Genomic DNA, 20048 nt, shown 5'->3' on the forward strand with positions numbered 1-20048 from the left:
CCCTCTTGTGCTATCTCTGGTTTAATCAATCTAGAAATATGACTAGTATCAAAAATAGCCCCATCAGATTGCAACCAACTCTGGGGCTCCACGTGCTGGCTCTCGGCCAAGCCGCCGCTATTCATGCTGGCAAGGCACAGTTTAAAAAAGGAAAGGCTTCTATAAGCTCCAAAGAATGCACAGTGACAGTCGCGGCTAAGCACTTTCTGGCTGGGTTCGCCGGGGCATCTATTTTGGCATCCTAGCCTCCCCTGTATCAAGGGGAGACAAAGCGCGGGGCCCTACCTGGCTGCTGGAACATCAGCATGTTCTGCGGGGAAGTGTGTACGGGCAGCGAGCGGGTCCTCTGGACCGAGCTGTGGGTGCGGCTTGGCATGCTATTGCTGCCCCCAGGGTTGGCAAACCACAGGTTCTAGTGAGAAAAGCAAAAGGGAACTTGTTAGTCCAGCCACCACCTCCCTGCGCGCCCCACCCCCCGCAAGAATTTGGGAGGCAAAGATCCCAGGAGAACTCTGCTAACTTCTAGAAAAGGGGGTGTGGGCCAGCGCTAGCATCTGCGTATTTATAGAGAGGGTTTAGATTCCATTCACTGTAATTTCTCTTCCCTGGCCTTGCTGTAAGCCTCAGCTTAATCTGGACACCTCTCTCCCTATCTCCACAACTCTTTTGATCCCATTTGTTGCTTTTGCTTTTTGCCTGCCACTTTTCTAGGAAATGGGGGAGTTCTATAAATATACGCAACGAAGAACACAAACTATTTCTGGGCTCTCATTTTTTTTTTTTGAGATTCTTACAATGTACTCCAAAGCGAGGAAGAAAGAAAAGAACCTCTCAGCTGGCAGTGAGCTGGCACAACTCAGCTTCTGTGTCCCAGCAGTGACGTCGTCGTGAACTGATCTGGGGGCTGGGAACAATGGTCTGGGACCTGGGGAGCGAATCCTGCCCATCTTGCCTGGAGCCCTTTTCCTGTTTTTAAGCTGATCTGTCATCCCTTAGTTTCTCCTGAGACCCCAGAAACTCAGACCTACTTGGATCCCTCCGATCCTTATCCCCACCCACAGAGCTTCGAGAAGCTGTGGGCACGCTTCTTGACGCTCTGTGGGTGGGGATTAGGAAGGCACTGGACAGGGGTGGGGCCTGGGGCTAGAAAGGTATGAGCCACGGGCCAGAGAGGTCAGCTGTAAACTGCACAGCCTGAGACTGTGTTAACTCTCCCCCGGCACCCTCTCGCAGACTTCGTCCTGCGGATGCGCCACCAGAGCCGGGACCAAGACTAGGGAGCTCTTTCCCAAGGATAAAAAGGCAAGGAAAGCTCTCTAAGGGCCCAGGCTCTTCTGCAACCCACATTTGGGTGGTAGAAGGTCAAGCATGGGGCAAAGAAGAAATAGGTCTTGCTTTTCTTTCTAAAGGTTCTCGTGTGGAGGGTCCCCAAGGTTAAAGTGGTCCTTTGGGCATCCCAAGCACAGCCATGGGATTACTTTGTCTCCTAGAGAACAATGCAAACAATGGTGTTACCTGTGAGATGTGGCAGCAACTGCCCCCAGCACGGTCCCCCTTGGCCTCTGTCCCCACCCTGGGGTCACCTGGGGGTAAGTCTGCAGCCTCAGGCCTTGAGCCTGGCCATCCTCCTCCTCCCCTGGAGCAGAACAAACCTGTCTTCCTTGTTTCATGATGGTGGGGGCGGCTGTGGTGTTGCGCTGGTTGGAACTGACGAATCCACTGGTGCCCAAGAGGCCCAGGCGGGCGGACGGGACGTTCCGAGAGGGGATCTGGTACTGGCGTGGGTTCCGTCTCCCCATGCCGCCGCCCACAGAGCCAGCTGTCGGGAGGGAGTTGGACTGCCCGAAGCCTCGACTGTGAGAGCCAAGAGAGAAGAGAGAGAGCATCGGTTATTATTCAGCCCCTTTCAAGCCCCAGGTCTCCAGTGGGTTGGCGCCTTGGGCGGGGGGGGGGTCTCCTCACTTTTTTTTTTTTTTGAGACAGGGTCTCACTCTGTCACCCAGGCTGGAGTGCAACAGTGAGATCTTAGTTCACTGAGCCTTGACCTCCTGGGTTCAGGTGATCCTCCCACCTCAGCCTTCATAGTAGCTGAGACTACAGGCATGCACCACCATGCCCAGTTAATTTTTTTTGTTAGGGTTGGAGTCTCACTATGTTGCCCAGGCCGGTCTCGGCTTTTCAGGCTCAAGCAATCCTCCCAACTCAGCCTTTTGAGTAGCTGGGACCACAAATTTTTACATTTTGGAGACAGGGTCAACCATGTTGCCCCTACTGGTCTTGAACTCCTGAGTTCAAGTGATCCTCCTGCCTCAGCCTCCCAAAGTGCTGGGATTATGGGTGTGAACCACTGTGCCCTGCCTCTGCTCACATTTTAACAGTTGTGAGGCCTACAGGGAGCTCTGTGCCAGCGGATGGCTATACTTAAAACAGCAGCTAACATCTGAGAGGATATATCACATGCAGCTTCCTGGGACTTCGACATTATTTTTCGATCCTTCCAACAACCCTATAAAATAGGTGTTCTCTCGTTTCTAGCTGGAGAAGTAAAGCAGTGTGTAATCCTTGTGCACAGGTTACACAGCCAGCGGGGGGCAGCACTGGCACACAGGCACAGCAGGTTCCTCTGCCGCCTCCTGCCTCGCTGCTGCATCTTCTCCAACCCATGCTACTGCAGATGAGGACACAGGTCTTGACACTCACATGCCACATAGCAAGAAAGGCCACGTAGCAAGAAAACAGCAGAGCCAGGGTCGGAACCGGGTCTGACTCCTGTCCCAGTGCTCCTTTCTTTTATCCTATCCTTGATTCCTGCTCGGCCTGTCTGCGTGGCGGACTTGGAGAAGCCTGTAAGGCCCACTGGGATGTAAGCTCATGTCTGTCCTCATCACTCCTGCATGTTGAGTGCCTGCATCAGCTCCTTCACAGGGAATGCAGGTGGATAAATGAATCAATGAGTCTCTGCCATCATGATGCATCCTCAAACAGGAGAGCCGATGCCACCCATGGGGCTAGGGATCTAAGGACGGAGATGATGTCTGCAAGCGTTCTGGGTGGAGGACACAGGCTGCCTTCACTCCACAGGCCCTCCCCGCAGAGCGAGCCGCCTAAGAACCAGGGCAGGTCCATGCTTCTCCTGGGTCCGTGCAGAGAGGCTGCCAGAGCCCCTAGTATCACATGCAGATGCCAGCGCTCCTGTTGGGTTGGGTGACCTCAGCACTGAAGAATGCATCCTCTCCAACACGCCTCAGGTCCGGGAGGTTACACAGCAGCCGGCAGGGTTTCAGGAACCAGCACATTCTTTCCAAGAAGAGTCAGCTTTAGTCATTCACCGATGTTCAAGTTGAAATGCTTTACCTCCAGTGGCCACAAGATGGAAGAGATTTACTTTCTCAGCGACACAGGAGAGGTTTGTACCAAGCCTGTGGGGAGACTCCGGGAAGCAGGGCTGACGTAGTTTAACCAGTTGAGGGTGATGGGGGCCTACGGAACAGTCATTTCCTGAGAAAGAGAGCTGTGCCTGTGTGTAGCGGGACGGGCAACTGAGCCAGCAGTGCGGATCTCAGAAAACGTTTCTCTTCTCCCCGGAATTCCTAAATTTCCTAGGGGGAAAAGGGGCAGCAAGGAGAATTCCGGGCTTGTACCTTCCTACTTCCAGGCTTTTGCAGCCAAGGAAAGAGTTCTAGATTCTGGTCACAAGCTCATCGAAATGTGGTGAGGAGGACACTCACAGGTTCTTGGGATCTTTATCTTGGCCTTTCTTCCTTTTTTCCTCCCATGTTTCCCTTTAAAAGATTTCATTTTTATTTTTACTAAGGTTTAAGTTTTTTTGGTCTGAAAGAACTCGGGGCCAGGAGGGGTACAATACATTTCACATACGAGAGACCTCCTTTGGAGGAAGGTCAACCTGACTATGTGACGGGGAGACAAGGACGATACGTGGTTTTGTTGTTGTTAACTAGGAAAACTAGTCCTTGGGGTTCTGAAGTCAGGATTTTGGCCACCTGGTAGATGATTCAGTATTCTGCTACGATTTTTCCTTATTTAGTGTGGATAGCGTTTTCTCACTTTCCTTTTTGGTTGGATTTTTAAAAAGTTATTTCATATGCAAAATACAGAGTCAATGAGCGATGCTAAAATGATTTGTGCTTCCAGGAAGGCAAGACTGTTTTATACTCATAAGCAATATAATGCGGGCAGAGGACTCTGTTATGGGATACTGAGTCACTGGAGAAAGGAGGGATCCAGGGACTTGTAGAGTTGGGACTTGGCTGTTGGGGGTGCTGAGCGTAGGACGTCATGGGGGGAGAATTTGGCTAGGCCATCTTTCTCCTGATAGTGGGGACCCTTCTTTGGTTATTACAGAGCTAGCTTTGCGGAGAGTTGCCGCTGCCGGCAACCAGAGTGAATGCTTGGGTAATGTGGGTAACTTAAGGTTGCTAGGCTTAATGAAATCATCATGCTTTCTGGGGAGAGAACAAAGTCACAAAAGTAAATTTTCCCTTCTCATTCTGTTGCCTTACCTTTCTAAATCTGATTTCATTACACTGAAATGTGGAAATGCATGAAAAGTCTTTGATAAAGTAACATTCATAAGAACCAATTAATTGGGGATTTGTGATAATTCAAGCAGGGGCTGGGCTGCAGTTACCTTTGTATTATCAGAGAAATAGGTCTTCAAAGCAAATTAATAGCACAAAAAGATCCCAGAGGAAATACCTATGAGTATAAAACATCTTCTAGCCTTTTCACAACATCCAGTTGCAATTCACTAACAGCTAATGAATGAAAAGATATCCCTTAGGATTCCTACCTGGCAAACCTCAGGCTAGCCCAATCCAAGTGTTAGTTACTAACACCCTGGAGAGGTCAAAGTTCATGCCCTGCTCCACCTCCCGAAGGCTCTCGGATGTGGACCAATGACAGCACAGGGCTGACAGAGGCCAGGGTGGGACATCTGGAGGAGGAGCAAAGAGCTTGAAAGCCCCATCTTCATCTCCAACCTCTGAATGCCTCCTTCCTCTTGGAACTTGTCTCTCAAGGGCCTGGTGTTTCATGAGGAGTCTGGAACCTTTTCCCTTCACCTGGGAAAAGTATTACTGCTCTTAAGAAAAGCCACTTGGGCCGGGTGCGGTGGCTCAAGCCTGTAATCCCAGCATTTTGGGAGGCTGAGGCGGGTGGATCACGAGGTCAAGAGATCAAGACCATCCTGGTCAACAAGGTGAAACCCCGTCTCTACTAAAAATACAAAAAAATTAGCTGGGCATGGTGGCGCGTGCCTGTAATCCCAGCTACTCAGGAGGCTGAGGCAGGAGAATCGCCTGAACCCAGGAGGCAGGGGTTGCGGTGAGCCGAGATCGCACCATTGCACTCACTCCAGCCTGGGTAACGAGCGAAACTCCGTCTCAAAAAAAAAAAAAAAAAAAAAAAAAAGAAAAGCCACTTGGGATCGGGGTAGGGATCGGGGTAGGCCCCAGGGCAGGAGGCCGAGAAAGACCTTGCCTTTCATCTGGGCCGTCAGGAACCCTCAGGGCAAAGAGGGAATCTAGTCTAACCCACCAGGGTTGGCAACCCCAGAGGGCCTGGGGCTAGGGAACTGGTCCTGAAGAGTGTCACTTTGCCTGAACCATCTTTTCCGCTCATCAGCCTGAGACCAGGAGAGTTGCCTGGCTTCCATAAGGTTAAGAGCATGCAGCTGGAGCTGGTGCCAGCCTGTCTGGTTCAAATCCCCGATGCCTCTGCCTGCAAACTCGTCTGTAAATTGGGGTTAACAACAGCAGCTCTACCTCACATGCTTGTCACGAGGATTAAACGTATTAATATTCTTAAAGTGCTTGGATACCACTTGGTATATGTAAGTGCTAAATAAATGTTTGTTTAATAAATAAGCGTTATACATACTGGAATGTAATCACACTTAGGTTTTAAAATTAATCTTTCATGAAGTCTTTTCCCAAACTCCAACTGGCCTTATCTCCCTTAAATACAAAACCGTGATGTTTTAAGACACACTTATGCAAATAAATGCCCACAATTTTAACACGACAGGCAGACAGCTGCTATACATGCACCGAGAAATGAAATGAATTCAGAGCCTTTCAGGTGCAAGGGCGGAAATTATCTGCTCATGTTTTAAAAACGTAAAACAGAATGTTAATTTTTCAGGATGTTTACCTTCTCATTCTCTTATGTCCCAACAATCTCCTATCATTGTTTAAGGCTTACCTCAACCCTTGCTCTACCCTGAATTTCTCCTGCAAATTATCACTCCAGTTCATCCTTAATATGCAATTGGATTCCTCAGTTTAAAACTATATTAAGGTAATGGGTTCTAAAGCACAACCAGGCTTATTTTTAACTGTATGCAAGAAGCTGAAGTACTATGAAAAAAATCAAGAATTGTACTGCTCCACTATGAGACTGCAGACCAAAATAGCCTAGCGCTGGGCTCTTCACCCTGCCACCGACTATAATTAGCTTGTCTACAGCTAGAAGGGAGGAAAAAAATTTACACTACCACTTAAGGTACAGATAGAACAACCCCTTTTTGTTCTTTCAGATCCCCCTTTTGAGGGTAAGCCATCCTGTGTTTTCCTGCATTCGTGAAATCATACCCACCCTCCCCTCTGATACCCATCCGGACTGTTACCATCATCTTGACCATGCAAATTAAGTTACAAAAGCTCACATTCACCTCTTCCTCTGGGACTGCTGGCGCTCTCAGCCTCTTCCCAACCCCACCTGTGGAAGCCACAGATTTGGAACTCGCCACAGGGCATTTTCGTGAACAAGGAATGGTGCCCTTCCATACTTCAGCCCCAGGAACTGAGGTGCCAGGGGAACCACCATGCATTACAAAGAATGAAATCCCAACATACTTTCTTTGCTGTCGATATCCTGATATGTCTAGAAGGGTTTTCCGAGGGAAAGACCGAAAGAGCTTCTGCACCTGCTGTTTCCATGACAACAGTCTTTTTTTCTGTGTCTCTGTAAATGCCTGCAAAAACAAACAGGGACTTTTAAATGGGTGACGCAGCCTGGCATTAGAGGGAGAAACATGCAATTAATAAAGGAAAACATTGGAGTCTCTGCCGTTCCTGCTGCTTCACCTGTTTCTAACCTGGTCCATCCAAACAGTAGTCAGTCTAATTTGGGAGCTGCCTATTCTGAAAATTGAAGTTATCTGACGGTGGTGCTTGGTAAGATACGTGCATCAAGCTGTTGACAACCCTTATTTTTGGTTACATTTCTGGCAGATCCGTACCCAGCTTCCCCCTCCCTCCTGACTCTACTCCAGACTCTATTAACAAAGAATGAATTGCAAAATTGATTGTTGAGTATTCTGGCTTTTGCAGCCCCCCCCCGCATTTTCATAATCAATGAAAATTCTCAACCACTCCCAAAATCAATCGGCTTGACGTGTGTCATCACCCTAGAGTGGTCTGCAGGGTGTCAGAGAACGGACTATATTCTCCGTTTCAGGGCTTTGCTGAGGTATCTCCAGTTCATGGGTCCCTTGACTTATAAAAATCCTAGTGTGCCAGTCCTGACTTAAACCTTCTCTAAAGTTTAGGAAAATGGGGATGTCTGATGGCTTCTCAGGTCTTTTCTAGTAAAACTGGTGTGTGTGTTTTGCCTATTGCCCTGTAACAAATTCTTATCTATGTTATATTTCCTTTTATGTTTAGCCTTTGTGCTTGCCACAGACTTGGAAAGGACTTTACGTGGGTCAGGAGTCTCCATGGCAGGGACTCTCAGATTGATGATACATCAGAATCACTCAAGGGGACAATCAAAGTTCAGTTACCCAGGCCCCCTTCCACATGTCCAGAGCCTGATTTACTAGATCTGAAGGGGTGTCTAGAGAGTTTGTGTTTGTAGCAAGTGCCCTGGTAATTCTGCTGCAGGCAGAGCATGAGCACGAGGCGTTCTAGTTGGTGAGGGCCCACGTCACATGTGGATCCCCTGCCAAGTGCCTAGAACTGTGACTCAGCATACGTGCCGTGGGAAATCCAGGCGATTCGACTGATTTGCAGTAACAAGGATGGAGAAAAGATTCTCAAGTAGTTTTGTCAATAAGGCATGAATTCCTTTAAGTAGCAATAAAATATTAGTAACAGACTAAATGACTAGTTTCCATAAAGCAAACAGATTCCTTAAATGGAGAAAAAAAGTAATAGCTCAATTTTCTTTCCACGATGCTTCATCTTTAAGGACCTCAACACCAGGAGAGCTCTGTGGACAAAGGCAGGATGTTAATCCTGTGGCAGAAACGTCATCGAGGACTTACAAACCCCTCTTCCAGGGTGACCTTAGCCAGATGCCACTAAGAATATGCATCAGGGAGGGCCAGGAGGCAAGGATGTGGCTGTCCTCCACAGTCCCTCTCACTGGTCATGGATGCTCCCTGCATGTCCCGCTCCATGAGTCCCTCTGAAACTGGGCAAAAGGCAAGTGTTTCTGCTGGACTAACACAGAGGGGATCATTTCTGCTTCTGACTGGCTTATTCAGGACACAAGATGTGGGCATGCTGGTCAGGGTGACATGGGGAGGGGAGGTGTGGGCCAGAGGAATGCTCTGGATGCCGACAGGCAGGCCTTGAATCCCTCCACGCCTTTATGCCTGTCCCTCTGCCCAAGACTCAGTACCTTCTAGAAACTGAGGATAATGATATCTCCCTCAAAAGGATGTTGTGAGAATGAAGTAACACATGAAAAGCACTTAGAATACCTGGAATGTGCCTCACTCTTAATAATGGTTCAATAGATGCCACTCGAAGACATCACAGTGGGGTTTTGTTTCGGATTGCAGAGACGGGCCGTTTGGGGGTGGTATACAGCTGTTCATCACATTAGGTACTCAACAGTGACCCTGAGCTCCAACAATGGCACACAGCAAATGACTTCAAGGTCTCTGAACTACAATACTCAGCTAGTCTGGAGCCAGCCTGAAGGACAACCGGCCTGAGTTTCCAAGTGGCAAGGGAGTAAGTGGCTCATTTCGTGGATGTGCTTCCTAAGACAGTCCAGACATGACATCTTCCAGGGTGGCAAGCAGCATCCAAGAAGGTGGGAATGTTGATGCCTGCACGGGAAGGTGAGCGCATTCCCTGAGTGCCTCAGTGGGCAGCAGGCTCCTTTCCTCAGGGCTGCAGATGGGAGCCAGCCCTGAGCAGAGGAGGTGAGTGAGAGCCGGGGCCAGTTCTCAGCTGGGAGGTGTGGCACTAGGTCGTGGCTGCCTCCATGGGTCTCTGAATACTGATTCCTGGCTGACAGGGGAGTGCTCAGTTTCGGGGGATCCGCACTGGCTACGACGCCCAGTATCTCACCGCAGCCCCCTTCACTGGCAGCCTCAGGCTGGGCTGGGGAGCAGCTTCCCGAGAGGACTGGAGGGGAAGGGAAGGGGCTTCATGCTCAGCAACTGGTCAGGCACCCGAGTCACCATTCTAGAGTCCTGGCCCCCTCAGGCCCAGACCAGGGCATCTGTCTGGAGGAAGATGGCTATGGTGTCCCAGTGTATGTGGCTGGATGAGAAGGCTCAGAGAGAGGCAAGAGCCCACCTTCCCGGAGCCACCTCAAGACACAGTGAAGTGTCCAGAGGCCTGGGATAATTCAGGAGTCAAAGTGACTGGTCTCAGAAGTAAAATTCAGAACTTTCCTATCCTTCCTTTCATGACTCTGGGGACTCGGTCCCTCCATCCCAGGGAGGAAGGGAGGTGTCCTGGCTCAGTCAATACCTTCCCTGCTCCCAGCCAGCTAAGGAACAGCATGTCCAGACTGTGAAAGAGCGTCCTGTCTCCCTGTGCCCGGGCGAACCTTCTTCCAGGATGGAGGCTGTGCGCCTCCACGGGCCTCACAGGCAGGGCGTGTTCTGCCCACATAGAATAACTGGCGCTGCGGAAAATTATTCAGACGCTTTTCCTCTCTAACTAAAATCATAAAAAGCCCTGAACAACATTTTCCCTTCCAAAGCAGCACGCAGTCCCCTCCATCCTGACATGAACTTAGCACGCAGACACCTCGCCAGCTCCTGCCTGCCCGGGACCCACAGTCACAAGAGGCCCCTCTGTGCAATCAGAGGAGACGAGACCACCCAGTGCCATCTTTGTCACTTGGGGTGGCACAGGGGTGAAGGGGAAAAAAACAAAACCAGAGCCAGGGTACCCAGGGAGGACACGCAAGATGGCAGGAAAGCGAGAAGCATCGGGCCAAAGTTTCAGGCCTGGCGAGGGACAATTAGGACGCCTGAGGACTGTGTGGCACAGGCAGCTGGAAGACTCATTATTTCTATCTCATGGGCTCAGCTGTCTTGAGGCAAGGTAGACGGTACCTTGTCCTCCGGTATCAATGCTGAGAGTGGGTGTGGGAGGGGAAGCAGAGCTCTGGTTTGCTTTAATCAGAAGCTGAAATCTTCCCCGTTCCGTCTGCCCCAGCCCACCCACAAATGTCCTACTTCCCAACAAAACACAGAGCCCTGCAGACACTGCTCTCGTCTGCCTCCTTACGATCTGAGTCTCTATCACCAGGACCCCTGCTTGCCTTTCAGGTCTCAGTGTGCAGAGGACTCCTCCACCGAAATGCCCTGTTCTGGCTCTAGGGGATGACCTTATCAGAAGCTTTCTCATCACGGCTGGGATGGCCTGTTTCTTTCCATCTCACCCCTTCTCCCACTGCTGTAACCTGCCTAATTGGGGACAGGGCCCAGGTGCTCCGTCAGGATCTATGGAATAAATGAGCTGTAACATTCTTCCCTGTGTTCTTGCCTTCTCTTCCTTCGTGGCTTTTTCCTGGCCAAAACGAGTCCCGTGTCAGGACTGGAAATAGGAAAGGATTAGCCAAGGCTTGTGGGAGTGGCCTTGTCCCTAAAACAAAGACACGAATAAGCCTGCAGGACAAGCTTCAGACCCTGCCTGGGTGCTCTGGGGAAGCCACTAGAGAGGGAAGAAACTTTTTTTTCCAGTGAGAAGTCTAGTCCTTTGGTATAGTTGGACATTTCAGAGGGTGGCATGCCTCGGCCCCCAACCTGAGCAGCTGGTCACTGTCGTCACACTAACAGCTTTGGTGAGAGCTGCCTGGGCACATAAGAATCCATGCGGCCAAGAGGAGAAACCGCAAAAATGAGGGTTTGGGGTAGTGGGGAAGGGGGAGCGGGATGGAACCCCAGAGGGGACTGTACCTTGTATGTGAAGTGTGGGTAGCAGCGGAGGGCCCTGAGACCAAATGAGACCTTCAGCAGCCAAGGACCCATGGGCGGCTGGGAGGGTGAGGACATGAGAGGGAAGTGGAGAAGGGGCCCGGCTGCACTGGGCACCTCCCGTCACCGGAGCCCACCGGACTTCTGGGGTACTGGCTACCACTGCAGCAAAGGTGAGGAGGCTTGTGGCCTTTACTGTCTTTTTTTCGCCCGACACGAGTTTTACTCTGTCGCTCTGGCTGGGGTGCAGTGATATGATCAGAGTTCACTGTGGCCTTGGCCACCTGGGCTCCAGCTGTCCTCCCACCTTGGCTTCCCAAGTAGCTGGGACTACAGGTGTACACCACTACACCTGGCTATGGTTTTTTTTTTTTTTTTTTTTTTTTTTTTTTTTTTGTAGTGACAGGGTCTTGCTATGTTGCCCAGGCTCATCTCAAGCTTGTCAATTCAAGTGATCCTCCCACCTCAGCCCCCCAGAGTGTTGGGATTACAGGCATAAGCCACCACCCCCTTTGCCATCTTATTCTCACATCAAGATCCTACAAAAAGTCTTCACCACCCTAGGTTTATCTGGTCCCAAGTTTTCTGTAGTCTAGAGCTTGTCTCTGTAACTCTTTGTGGGGAGGGAGGGGTCCCCAAGGGGTCACTGGAGTTTTAGGTCTGAGATGCCTTCTCCCAACATGCCCCTCAGGGAGAGCCACCAGTGCAGACAGCCGCCTAGTCCCACCATGCCCAGGTGTTTTCCTCACTCTGTCTAGGACGACTGTGCCTGAGAGTCCGGGAGCCTCACCTGCAGCCTGCCTCAGGCCTCCTCCTAAAGGATGTACAGCAAATACAATTCCCGCAACAATCGCATGCCTACACACACGCACATACACATTCCTTAATTCTGTTAGGTGCTCACCTTCTCCCTTCCTCTCTCCAGTTCCCTGAGCTAAAAGGCAAGAGTTCAACACAAGATTTTAAGAAGACTTGAAAGTGCCCAGGGCGAGGCAGCAGCGCTCGGTGTCATCCTCCGAGGCTTGGTCACCGGGGACCGCTTCTGCAGCCAGAAGGCGTCACAGGCATTCGCTGCACATCAGAGCAGCGAATCTTTGGACACCGAAGTACGTTCAAGCTGTGTTTGGGTTTGAGGCTGCCATAGCCTAGTTCTGCCCAACCTATTATCTACCACTCAAAAACAAGTTGGTTGGAGACTAAAATGACTAAAATGATCACATCATAGAAACTCTGAGTATCATTTCTAAGTAAAAAAAAAAAAAAAAAAAAAAAGGTTTTGTAAACTCGTCACTACTCACCTCATGAATTAGACACTTGTCTATGAGCTGTAAATAGGAACTTATATTTTCCTCATCAGGTCTGGAGACCAAGAGCTGTGTGCACACTGTGAATTAAAAAGAAAAGATGAATTAGAAAAATGCACCCCTTTCTAATCTCCGGGACCTGCCTCTCATCTCCCTTCAGGAGCAACACTCTGAGAGGCACGTGTGTCTGCAGCTTTATGTAAGGCTCAGAAAAAAGACCAAGAGCTCCTCATTCCACAGAAGTTAAAGGTTCGGTCACCATGAGAGCCCTTGCCTTGAGACGCCCCTTGGATTACTTCCAGTCATGCCATTCTATGTGAAGCCTTCTGCAATAAGACACTTTGTGAGAGGAAGAACACAGCAGAGAACAGTGGCATCCTGAGCTCGGTCTTTCAAAGTGGCTCTGTTTGAGGGGCTTCAAAAGCATCCAAGACCCTGACGCTGTCAGACAGAGCAGCCTCCATGATTTTATGAATGAGTGCACACCCCTCACCAGGTGCAGAGGCAGTGGCGTTTGTGTTTGGAGGAACGAGCTGGCACCTCCTGCAGACGGGGAGGTATGTGGGTGTGCACATGTGCACGAGGCCTGCTACTCACTCCTCAGAGGGTTGCTTTCTCAGAGTGATATGCACATTCATGCACACACAAGCTCAGGCTCACCTACACACTCAAGTCAGTGCTAATTAGGATGCAGCAGAGTTTGTCTGCGGGCGGAGTACACACACGCGCTGGGTTTCTCACGGCCATGTTAGTGTGGCCCATTCAGAGGGGACGAGGCCCCGAATTTCGTGGTCGTGTTTACAGGGCCATGGTGGAGATGGGTGGACAAAGGGAGTCAGCCAGAGCATAAGAATGTCTGACACTCAAGGAGACCAAGCTTGAAACCTGGCATCATACTTGATTCTTCCGTCCCTAACCCTGCATGGGCGATCGGTCACACAATCCCATTTATTTCTTGCCTTTGCACGTAGACTTTCAGCGTGACATTGTTTGTAATAACAAAAACTTGTAAACCACCTCACTGCCTATGAATCGAGACTTGGTTAAATAAACTACAGTTTATGCATACAGTGGACTAGTATGCCACCTTTAAAAAATGATGAGATGGTGCTATTTGTGTTGATTGAAATATTGTAAGTATGTAATACTTTTTAAATTTGATTCTTTGTTTTTGAGAGACAGGGTCTCATTATGTTGCCCAGACTGGTCTGGAACTCCTGGGCTCCAGCAACTCCCTTCAGCCTCCCAAAGGGCCAGGATTATAGGCATAAGCCACCGTGCCCGGCTCTAGTATTTTTAAAAAACCCACCAACCTGTAGAAAAGAATGTAAATAAGGCCTGCATGTGTGTAAATGTGAATATGCATGTGCTTACGTGTGATGTGAAGTTCCTGAAAGGATATCCCGAAACTTAATAGTGACTATCCCTGGGAATGAGGATGGCAGGGATTGGGGTGGGGGGCGGGTTTGGGGTTTTTCACTTCCCACCAGTTTGTGAATCTGAATTGAGTATGTTGAGTGTGAATGGGGTTACAAATTCCTTTAACGTAGTTAGACTATGAAGACGCGGTGCCACAGCAGTGTGGGTCTCCGGGGAAGGAGGGCAGTGCACCGCGTGTTCGGCAGTGTGGGTCTCCGGGGACGGAAGGCAGTGCACCGCGTGTTCGGCAGTGTGGGTCTCCTGGGAAGGAGGGCAGTGCACCGCGTGTTCGGCACTGTGGGTCTCCTGGGAAGGAGGGCAGTGCACCATGTGTTCGGCAGTGTGGGTCTCCTGGGAAGGAGGGCAGTGCACCATGTGTTCGGCAGTGTGGGTCTCCTGGGAAGGAAGGCAGTGCACCATGTGTTCGGCAGTGTGGGTCTCCTGGGAAGGAAGGCAGTGCACCGTGTGTTCGGCACTGTGGGTCTCCTGGGAAGGAGGGCAGTGCACCGCGTGTTCGGCACTGTGGGTCTCCTGGGAAGGAGGGCAGTGCACGGCGTGTTCAGTAGCTCCTCCACTTGGGCTTGGCAGAGCTGTGTCTTCACCCGGGGAAATCTGTTCTAATCCAACACAGCTAAGTGGTGGGTGGGGGAGCGTGAGGGCCCACCCTGGCCATCAAGCTCCAAGGGAAGCTGTGAGTCATCTCCTCAACCAGATTACTATGAATTTAAGTCTTTTTTTAGGACAAGCCTTAAGGTGGGTGGTGGAGGGGTGGGGGTTGTTCTTACTGCAAACTTGGTTTTTTAAAACACTCTGAAACATTGGACAATAACAGAGCAAAAATGGTTTTCCCCTTCCAAAGGAAAAGTGGTGGCATTACCACGTTTAAAAAATAATCAGGATGTCTTGTGAGACGCTCAATCAAGCATAAGTCATTCTAACGGTGGACATTTTCAAAGATGTGGAAATAAGGGTCTGCCCCCGAAAGGGCAGAGGGTAGGCTGGGTGGAAAGGGGAGCTCTCACCCAAAGGACCAGGCTGTGGATTCCACCCTCCTTGACAAGTGTGTACCCAGCATGTATGCTTGGAGGGTCTGTGGGAAGGCCTAACTTTAGATACTGGTGTCATCCCTCAATTTTTGTACCACCTACTTATGAGGCATCTACTCTAAGCACTGTGCCACAAGCAGGGTACTGAGTGGCTAGTAACAGTGGTGTGACGGCGCTGCAGACTAATGAAGATACAGTCAAGCAAACAGACGAGTACGATCCAGTGTGAACTGGGCTAAGACAAGGAAAGGCAAGGGGGACATGGGGCAGGTGAGAAGGGGTACCTCTCCTGGCCCAGTGGATCAGCAGGCTTCCTGGAGCCTATGAGGACTTCGGTAAGACCTGGAGGAGGATGAGGCATAACCCAGGTGAAGGGAATGTGGGGAGGGCAAGAGTGTTCTAGGCAAGCCCGTCGCATGTGGATGTGCAGGCTGTGCACTGCACAAGTGAATGCCAAGGTGAGTGCCAGCAGTACAGCGTCAACCCAGACAGGGCGCCATCTTGTAATTCACATGAAGGCTTTGTATCAACTAGTAGGGGCCTAGGTTCTAGGCAGAGGGGAGGTATGCACAAAGGCTCAGAAGCCAAGAAAATATGCAAACGTTTCAGAACTCAAAGATAGAAAGTCTGGAGTGTAGAATGGAGGTGGGAAGGGCTGTGGAGGTAACAGGAAGGGGCCAGATGACACGTGACTCTTTAGGTTTGGATTCTATCACCATCACATGAAACTTAACCTTGTTCTATCTTGAGCTGATAAGCAGGCACAGTGGTAACCATGTGTGTGATGGAGAGACTGCAGGGTTCAAATTCCAGCCCTGCCATCAGCTGTGTAAGCTCAGGTGACCTAATTAGCCTGCATGCCTCAGTTTCCTCCTCTGTAAAATGGGATAACTTGGGGATTAAGCAAGCTCTATAGGTAAAGCACAGAGTACTGTGTCTGCTACAGAGCAAAAGCTAAATAAACACAAGCTATTTGCACTAGAGCATTTCGCACGGCAGGCCAGCTCTGAAGAGAGAATATAAATGCAGACATGGGAGAAAGTGAACAAAAGAGTTCTATGCCAGGAATTCTCCAAACCATGGCTGCATCTGAGAACGCTTTCAGTGGTGAGGAGAGGCCACTGCCAAGGCTGGCATCCTTCCACACAGGGAGATCTTTGGCTCTGGCTAAAGGCCACCTGTGCCCCTTCAGCTTGTCACTCATTTTCTGCCACTTTTGCTTTAGGGAGAGAGTGAGAAGCTGAGTGAGTGGTTGGTTCCTGAAATCATCTTTTTTCGGACTCCTTCCCACCTTCCTCCCACAAGGGTCCAATAATGAGCACTGTAGTAAAACGGCTGGCATCCCCTGGTCTGAGGGAGTTGGAGAGAAAGGAGCCAGGGTTAAGAGGAGGTCTCGGCGGGTCACGGTGATTGCAGTTCAAACCCAAAGGCTTAACCTGTCTGAGCTGCACTTTCCCTATCTGTAAAATGCAGCTAATGATGTCTACTTGGACAGGGAATTTATCCCGCATCCAGGGAAGCCCTCAGGAGACTGTCACTCTGGTTAGTGGTATCGGGGAAGAAAAAAAGAAATAGGTGAATCGGGCTCTACCTTTCCCCATGACGCGTGTGAACTGCCCAGGGAGGTCCCCCTCCGGCAGGGGGGCAACGGCCAGCTCCCCGTCGCAGCTGCTCAGCTGGTGCGGCTGGAGCCCGCCACTGGCACCAGCCGAGGGGGTGGCTGTGGCGCCGGTGGCTGTGGCCCCATCTTTGCCGTCGGGGCTCTGGCTCTCGGAGCCCATCAGTGAGGACGGGTGCGGGGCCTGGGGCTCCCGGCGGCGAGGCTCCGGGGTGGTGCTCGGGGAGGTGTAGGCCTTGATGGGAGTCAGGATCATCTGGTGCAGTTCCTGGAGCGGGATACGCAGGCTGCCCCCCTCGATGATGTCCTGGACGGTGACAGCAGGAAAACCTCTGTTAGGCTCAGGGAGAAGGGTCGTCCACCTCGTGCCTGCCCTCCCCGGCCCTGAGCTCTTACAGGATTCGGGGCTGCTGGTACCCTCATCAGAATGTTTTTGGGAAGAGGAACCACTTTCATTTTATCATTCTGATATTGGCCCAGGTAGAAGACTTGGAAAATACAGACAGGTGTAGAGAGGAAATACACACCTCCGGAAAATCCCACTCTCTAGAGATGACCACTACAGCAACTTGGTACATTTCCTTTTCTGGCTTCCTTGGTGTATTTCCATAAAATGTAGTTATACATTTTACAGTGACACACTTTAGAAGTTGTACAATAAAGTTGAGTCACGTGGTGGCTTTGCGTCCCGTGCATGCTTTGTTTTGGATGAAACGGCCCGTTCACACACACCTTCACTCAGCCCATGGCACAGGCAGCACAGGGTAGTGATAAGAGCAGAGACTCTGGGTCAGAGGCTGGAGTTTGAATTCTTGCACTCCCAAGTGACTCTGGGCAAAGGCCTTAACCGCTTTGTGCCTCAGTTTCCCTGTGTACAAAATGACCACATTGTAGCTGCCTCGCTGCCTTTAGGGTTCCCCAGGGAGTTGACACCAGCCATGAGGTAACTATATCACGCCAGGGGCTGTGTTATGGGCTGGGGCTGCTGTGAGGGGGCACTCCTGGAGAGGGTGACACTGGTACAGGGACCCAAATAAGTGTGGGCATGAGGATCCTGGGGAGGAATGCTACAGGTGGAGGGCACAGGCTCTGAAGTGGGAATCTGAGGAACAGCAAGGAGGCCTGTGATGGAGCAGGCAGGCAATGGTGTCCTGTCAGCCACCTGGGCCTGAGCCTGGAGGCCTCGGGCCAGGGCAGATATGCTGGAGTCTAGTCTGAGATGGGAAATCAGGGAAGGTTTCGAGCAAGGCAGTGACAAGTTTTACAAGGATCATTCTGGAGAGGAATACGTATAGACTTTAATATTATGTATGTATGTCTTCATGTGTTGTATAGTAAAATTGGATCATTCTGCACATTGGGTTTGATATACCAGGCAATACTTCTTAAAAAAGAGGAAGAAAAGTTGATTCTGATAGATATTTCTCTCTGTGCTAGATGCTCACAGAGGCCCAAATGCTTGTGGCTGGGAGCACGGCTGGGGCTCGGGGGCCTGGGGCCCTGGGTGGCATTGGTGGGTGGGGTGGGCCCTCTGCAACAAAGCTGCTTCCCTGTGTTTGTGCACATAAAGGTCTTCCTAGGACCTGGAAAGGACATTGACAATTCGGGCCCCGATTACTAACAAAGCATTTTTTTCTTTTTTTGAGATAGAGTCTTACTGTTGCCCAGAGTGGAATGCAGTGACACAATCTTGGCTCACTGCAACCTCTGCCTCCCAAGTTCAAGCGATTCTCCTGCCTCGGCCTTCTGAATAGCTGGGATTACAGGTGTGTGCCACTATGCCCAGCTAATTTTTGTATTTTTAGTAGAGATGGGGTTTCACAATGTTGGCCACGCTGGTCTGGAACTCTTGACCACAGGTGATCCACCTGCCTCGGTCTCCCTAAGTGCTGGGATTAAAGGCGTGAGCCACCGCGCCTGGCCTGAAGTATTTGATTTTCTGAGAGCTCAGAATAGCAAGGGCATTTTAAAAAGCCAGATGCGTGAGTATCCAATCCATTCCTGGGCCCTCTCTTACCAAGAACACTTGCTTGATGGTGTCAGGGAATGCAAACATAGGAAATATGATCATTTCTGCACCCAAACCTTTCAAATCAATCGATCAGAAAAAGGAAAGCTGAGGATGGCAACCTTGGATGTGCGTGTTTCAACTGTGGGCAGCGAGAACACCACCAGCCACACCCTGTCACTGGCAGGAACCTGCTTTGTTTGGCAGGAAGGGGTGGGAAGTAGAGCCTGGATTATGCCTTAGCCTACTTGGCACGAAGGGTTTATGAAGGAAGTGAAAATTTAATTAGCTTCCAGAATTGTCTCTCAAACCTGGCCAGGGCCACTGTCCAGATTATTTTAGGGCAGAAAGTGCCTTTTTCTCTTAAAGAGGAGAGTTTCAGCATCTGCCACCTTCCTTCCACACATGGCAGATGTCTATGCAGGAGTCAGGTGTGCCCCGATCACTCCCGGTTTCCCTGCTGCCCACAGTAGGCCCGGCCATTTCCCAGCATCTAGACACTACCATGCAACCTGCTTCCTTGATTTGACCTTTTGATGTGACCAGGACAGGCACAGGGAGGTGAGCTAGCTGACCTATACCAAGGGAGCACCTACCACCTTTTCTGATGGGATTGTGTGCTGAGCAGGGGACCCCTGGATCCTTCCTCGGGGTCCTTTCAACCACCCAACCAGCCCCTGGGTTGCGGGGGACACTACTTCCTTGACCAGCCCCTGACTAAGGAGACTAAGGAGGGCAAGGGTCAAGAGAGGGACGAGGCTTCCCTATGAAGAGGGGCTAGGAAAGCCAAGCTGGGGTGATCACACGTATCCCTGCCAGGACATCCTATGCAGCTGCTGTCAATGGGGTGAGCAAATGCATGCTTGGGACACTCTGCCAACCGCACCAAACCCCTGCCTGCTCTTGTCACATGGCGAGAAGTTTTTTCCAGCTAGTGGTGAGAGGAGATTTTGGTTATGGGAAGAGCCTTCAAACAGGAAACATATACATGACCCATTCAAATCTTATCTGATTCTTCTACTGGAGGCAACCACACCAAAAAAATAAAAATAAAAAAAGAAATCAAAGACATAGTGAATAATGTTGGATACGTCCTATAAAATATAGCTTCCCAGGAATCATGTGGAATTTTGTGGTTCCCCCCCACCCCCCATAAACATCGAGCCATGTCTCAAAGACAACACTTGGCTTATCCCCTGCTCAAACCGGCATCACTAGTATGGCACTGTGACCAACAGGTCATGTTCCTGACTCTTAAAAATGAATTCCTGAACTCAAAACAGAGTGCCCGAATTGAGAAGGGAAATGGCTGGAATGCAAATCAATATAGCACCTTTGACTAACTGTGAGAATTAATTCTCCACATTGACCAAAAAAAATTGGGAATCCACCCAACTCTTCGCTGGTCCTTCATACTGAAAATATAATCCCACATGATAAACACGAAAAGCCACAGTGAAGC

The 20048-nt window shown here is 50.3% G+C and overlaps 1 protein-coding gene across 3 annotated transcripts in view; it reads right to left on the bottom strand.

Annotated features, from left to right (window-relative positions):
- Positions 1–20048, bottom strand: part of SAMD4A (sterile alpha motif domain containing 4A) — a 234920-nt gene that overhangs the window by 17173 nt on the left and 197699 nt on the right. For all 3 annotated transcript variants that reach the window (XM_039468731.2, XM_074393924.1, XM_074393923.1), the window contains 5 exons: positions 16552–16885; positions 12490–12575; positions 6876–6994; positions 1653–1854; positions 286–412 (listed from right to left, as the gene is read on the bottom strand). In XM_039468731.2, the coding sequence (XP_039324665.1) occupies positions 286–412; positions 1653–1854; positions 6876–6994; positions 12490–12575; positions 16552–16885 (868 nt within the window). The remainder of the gene's footprint in view (positions 1–285; positions 413–1652; positions 1855–6875; positions 6995–12489; positions 12576–16551; positions 16886–20048) is intronic.

Source organism: Saimiri boliviensis, chromosome 2, assembly GCF_048565385.1.
Source record: "Saimiri boliviensis isolate mSaiBol1 chromosome 2, mSaiBol1.pri, whole genome shotgun sequence".
Classification (NCBI taxonomy): domain Eukaryota; kingdom Metazoa; phylum Chordata; class Mammalia; order Primates; family Cebidae; genus Saimiri; species Saimiri boliviensis.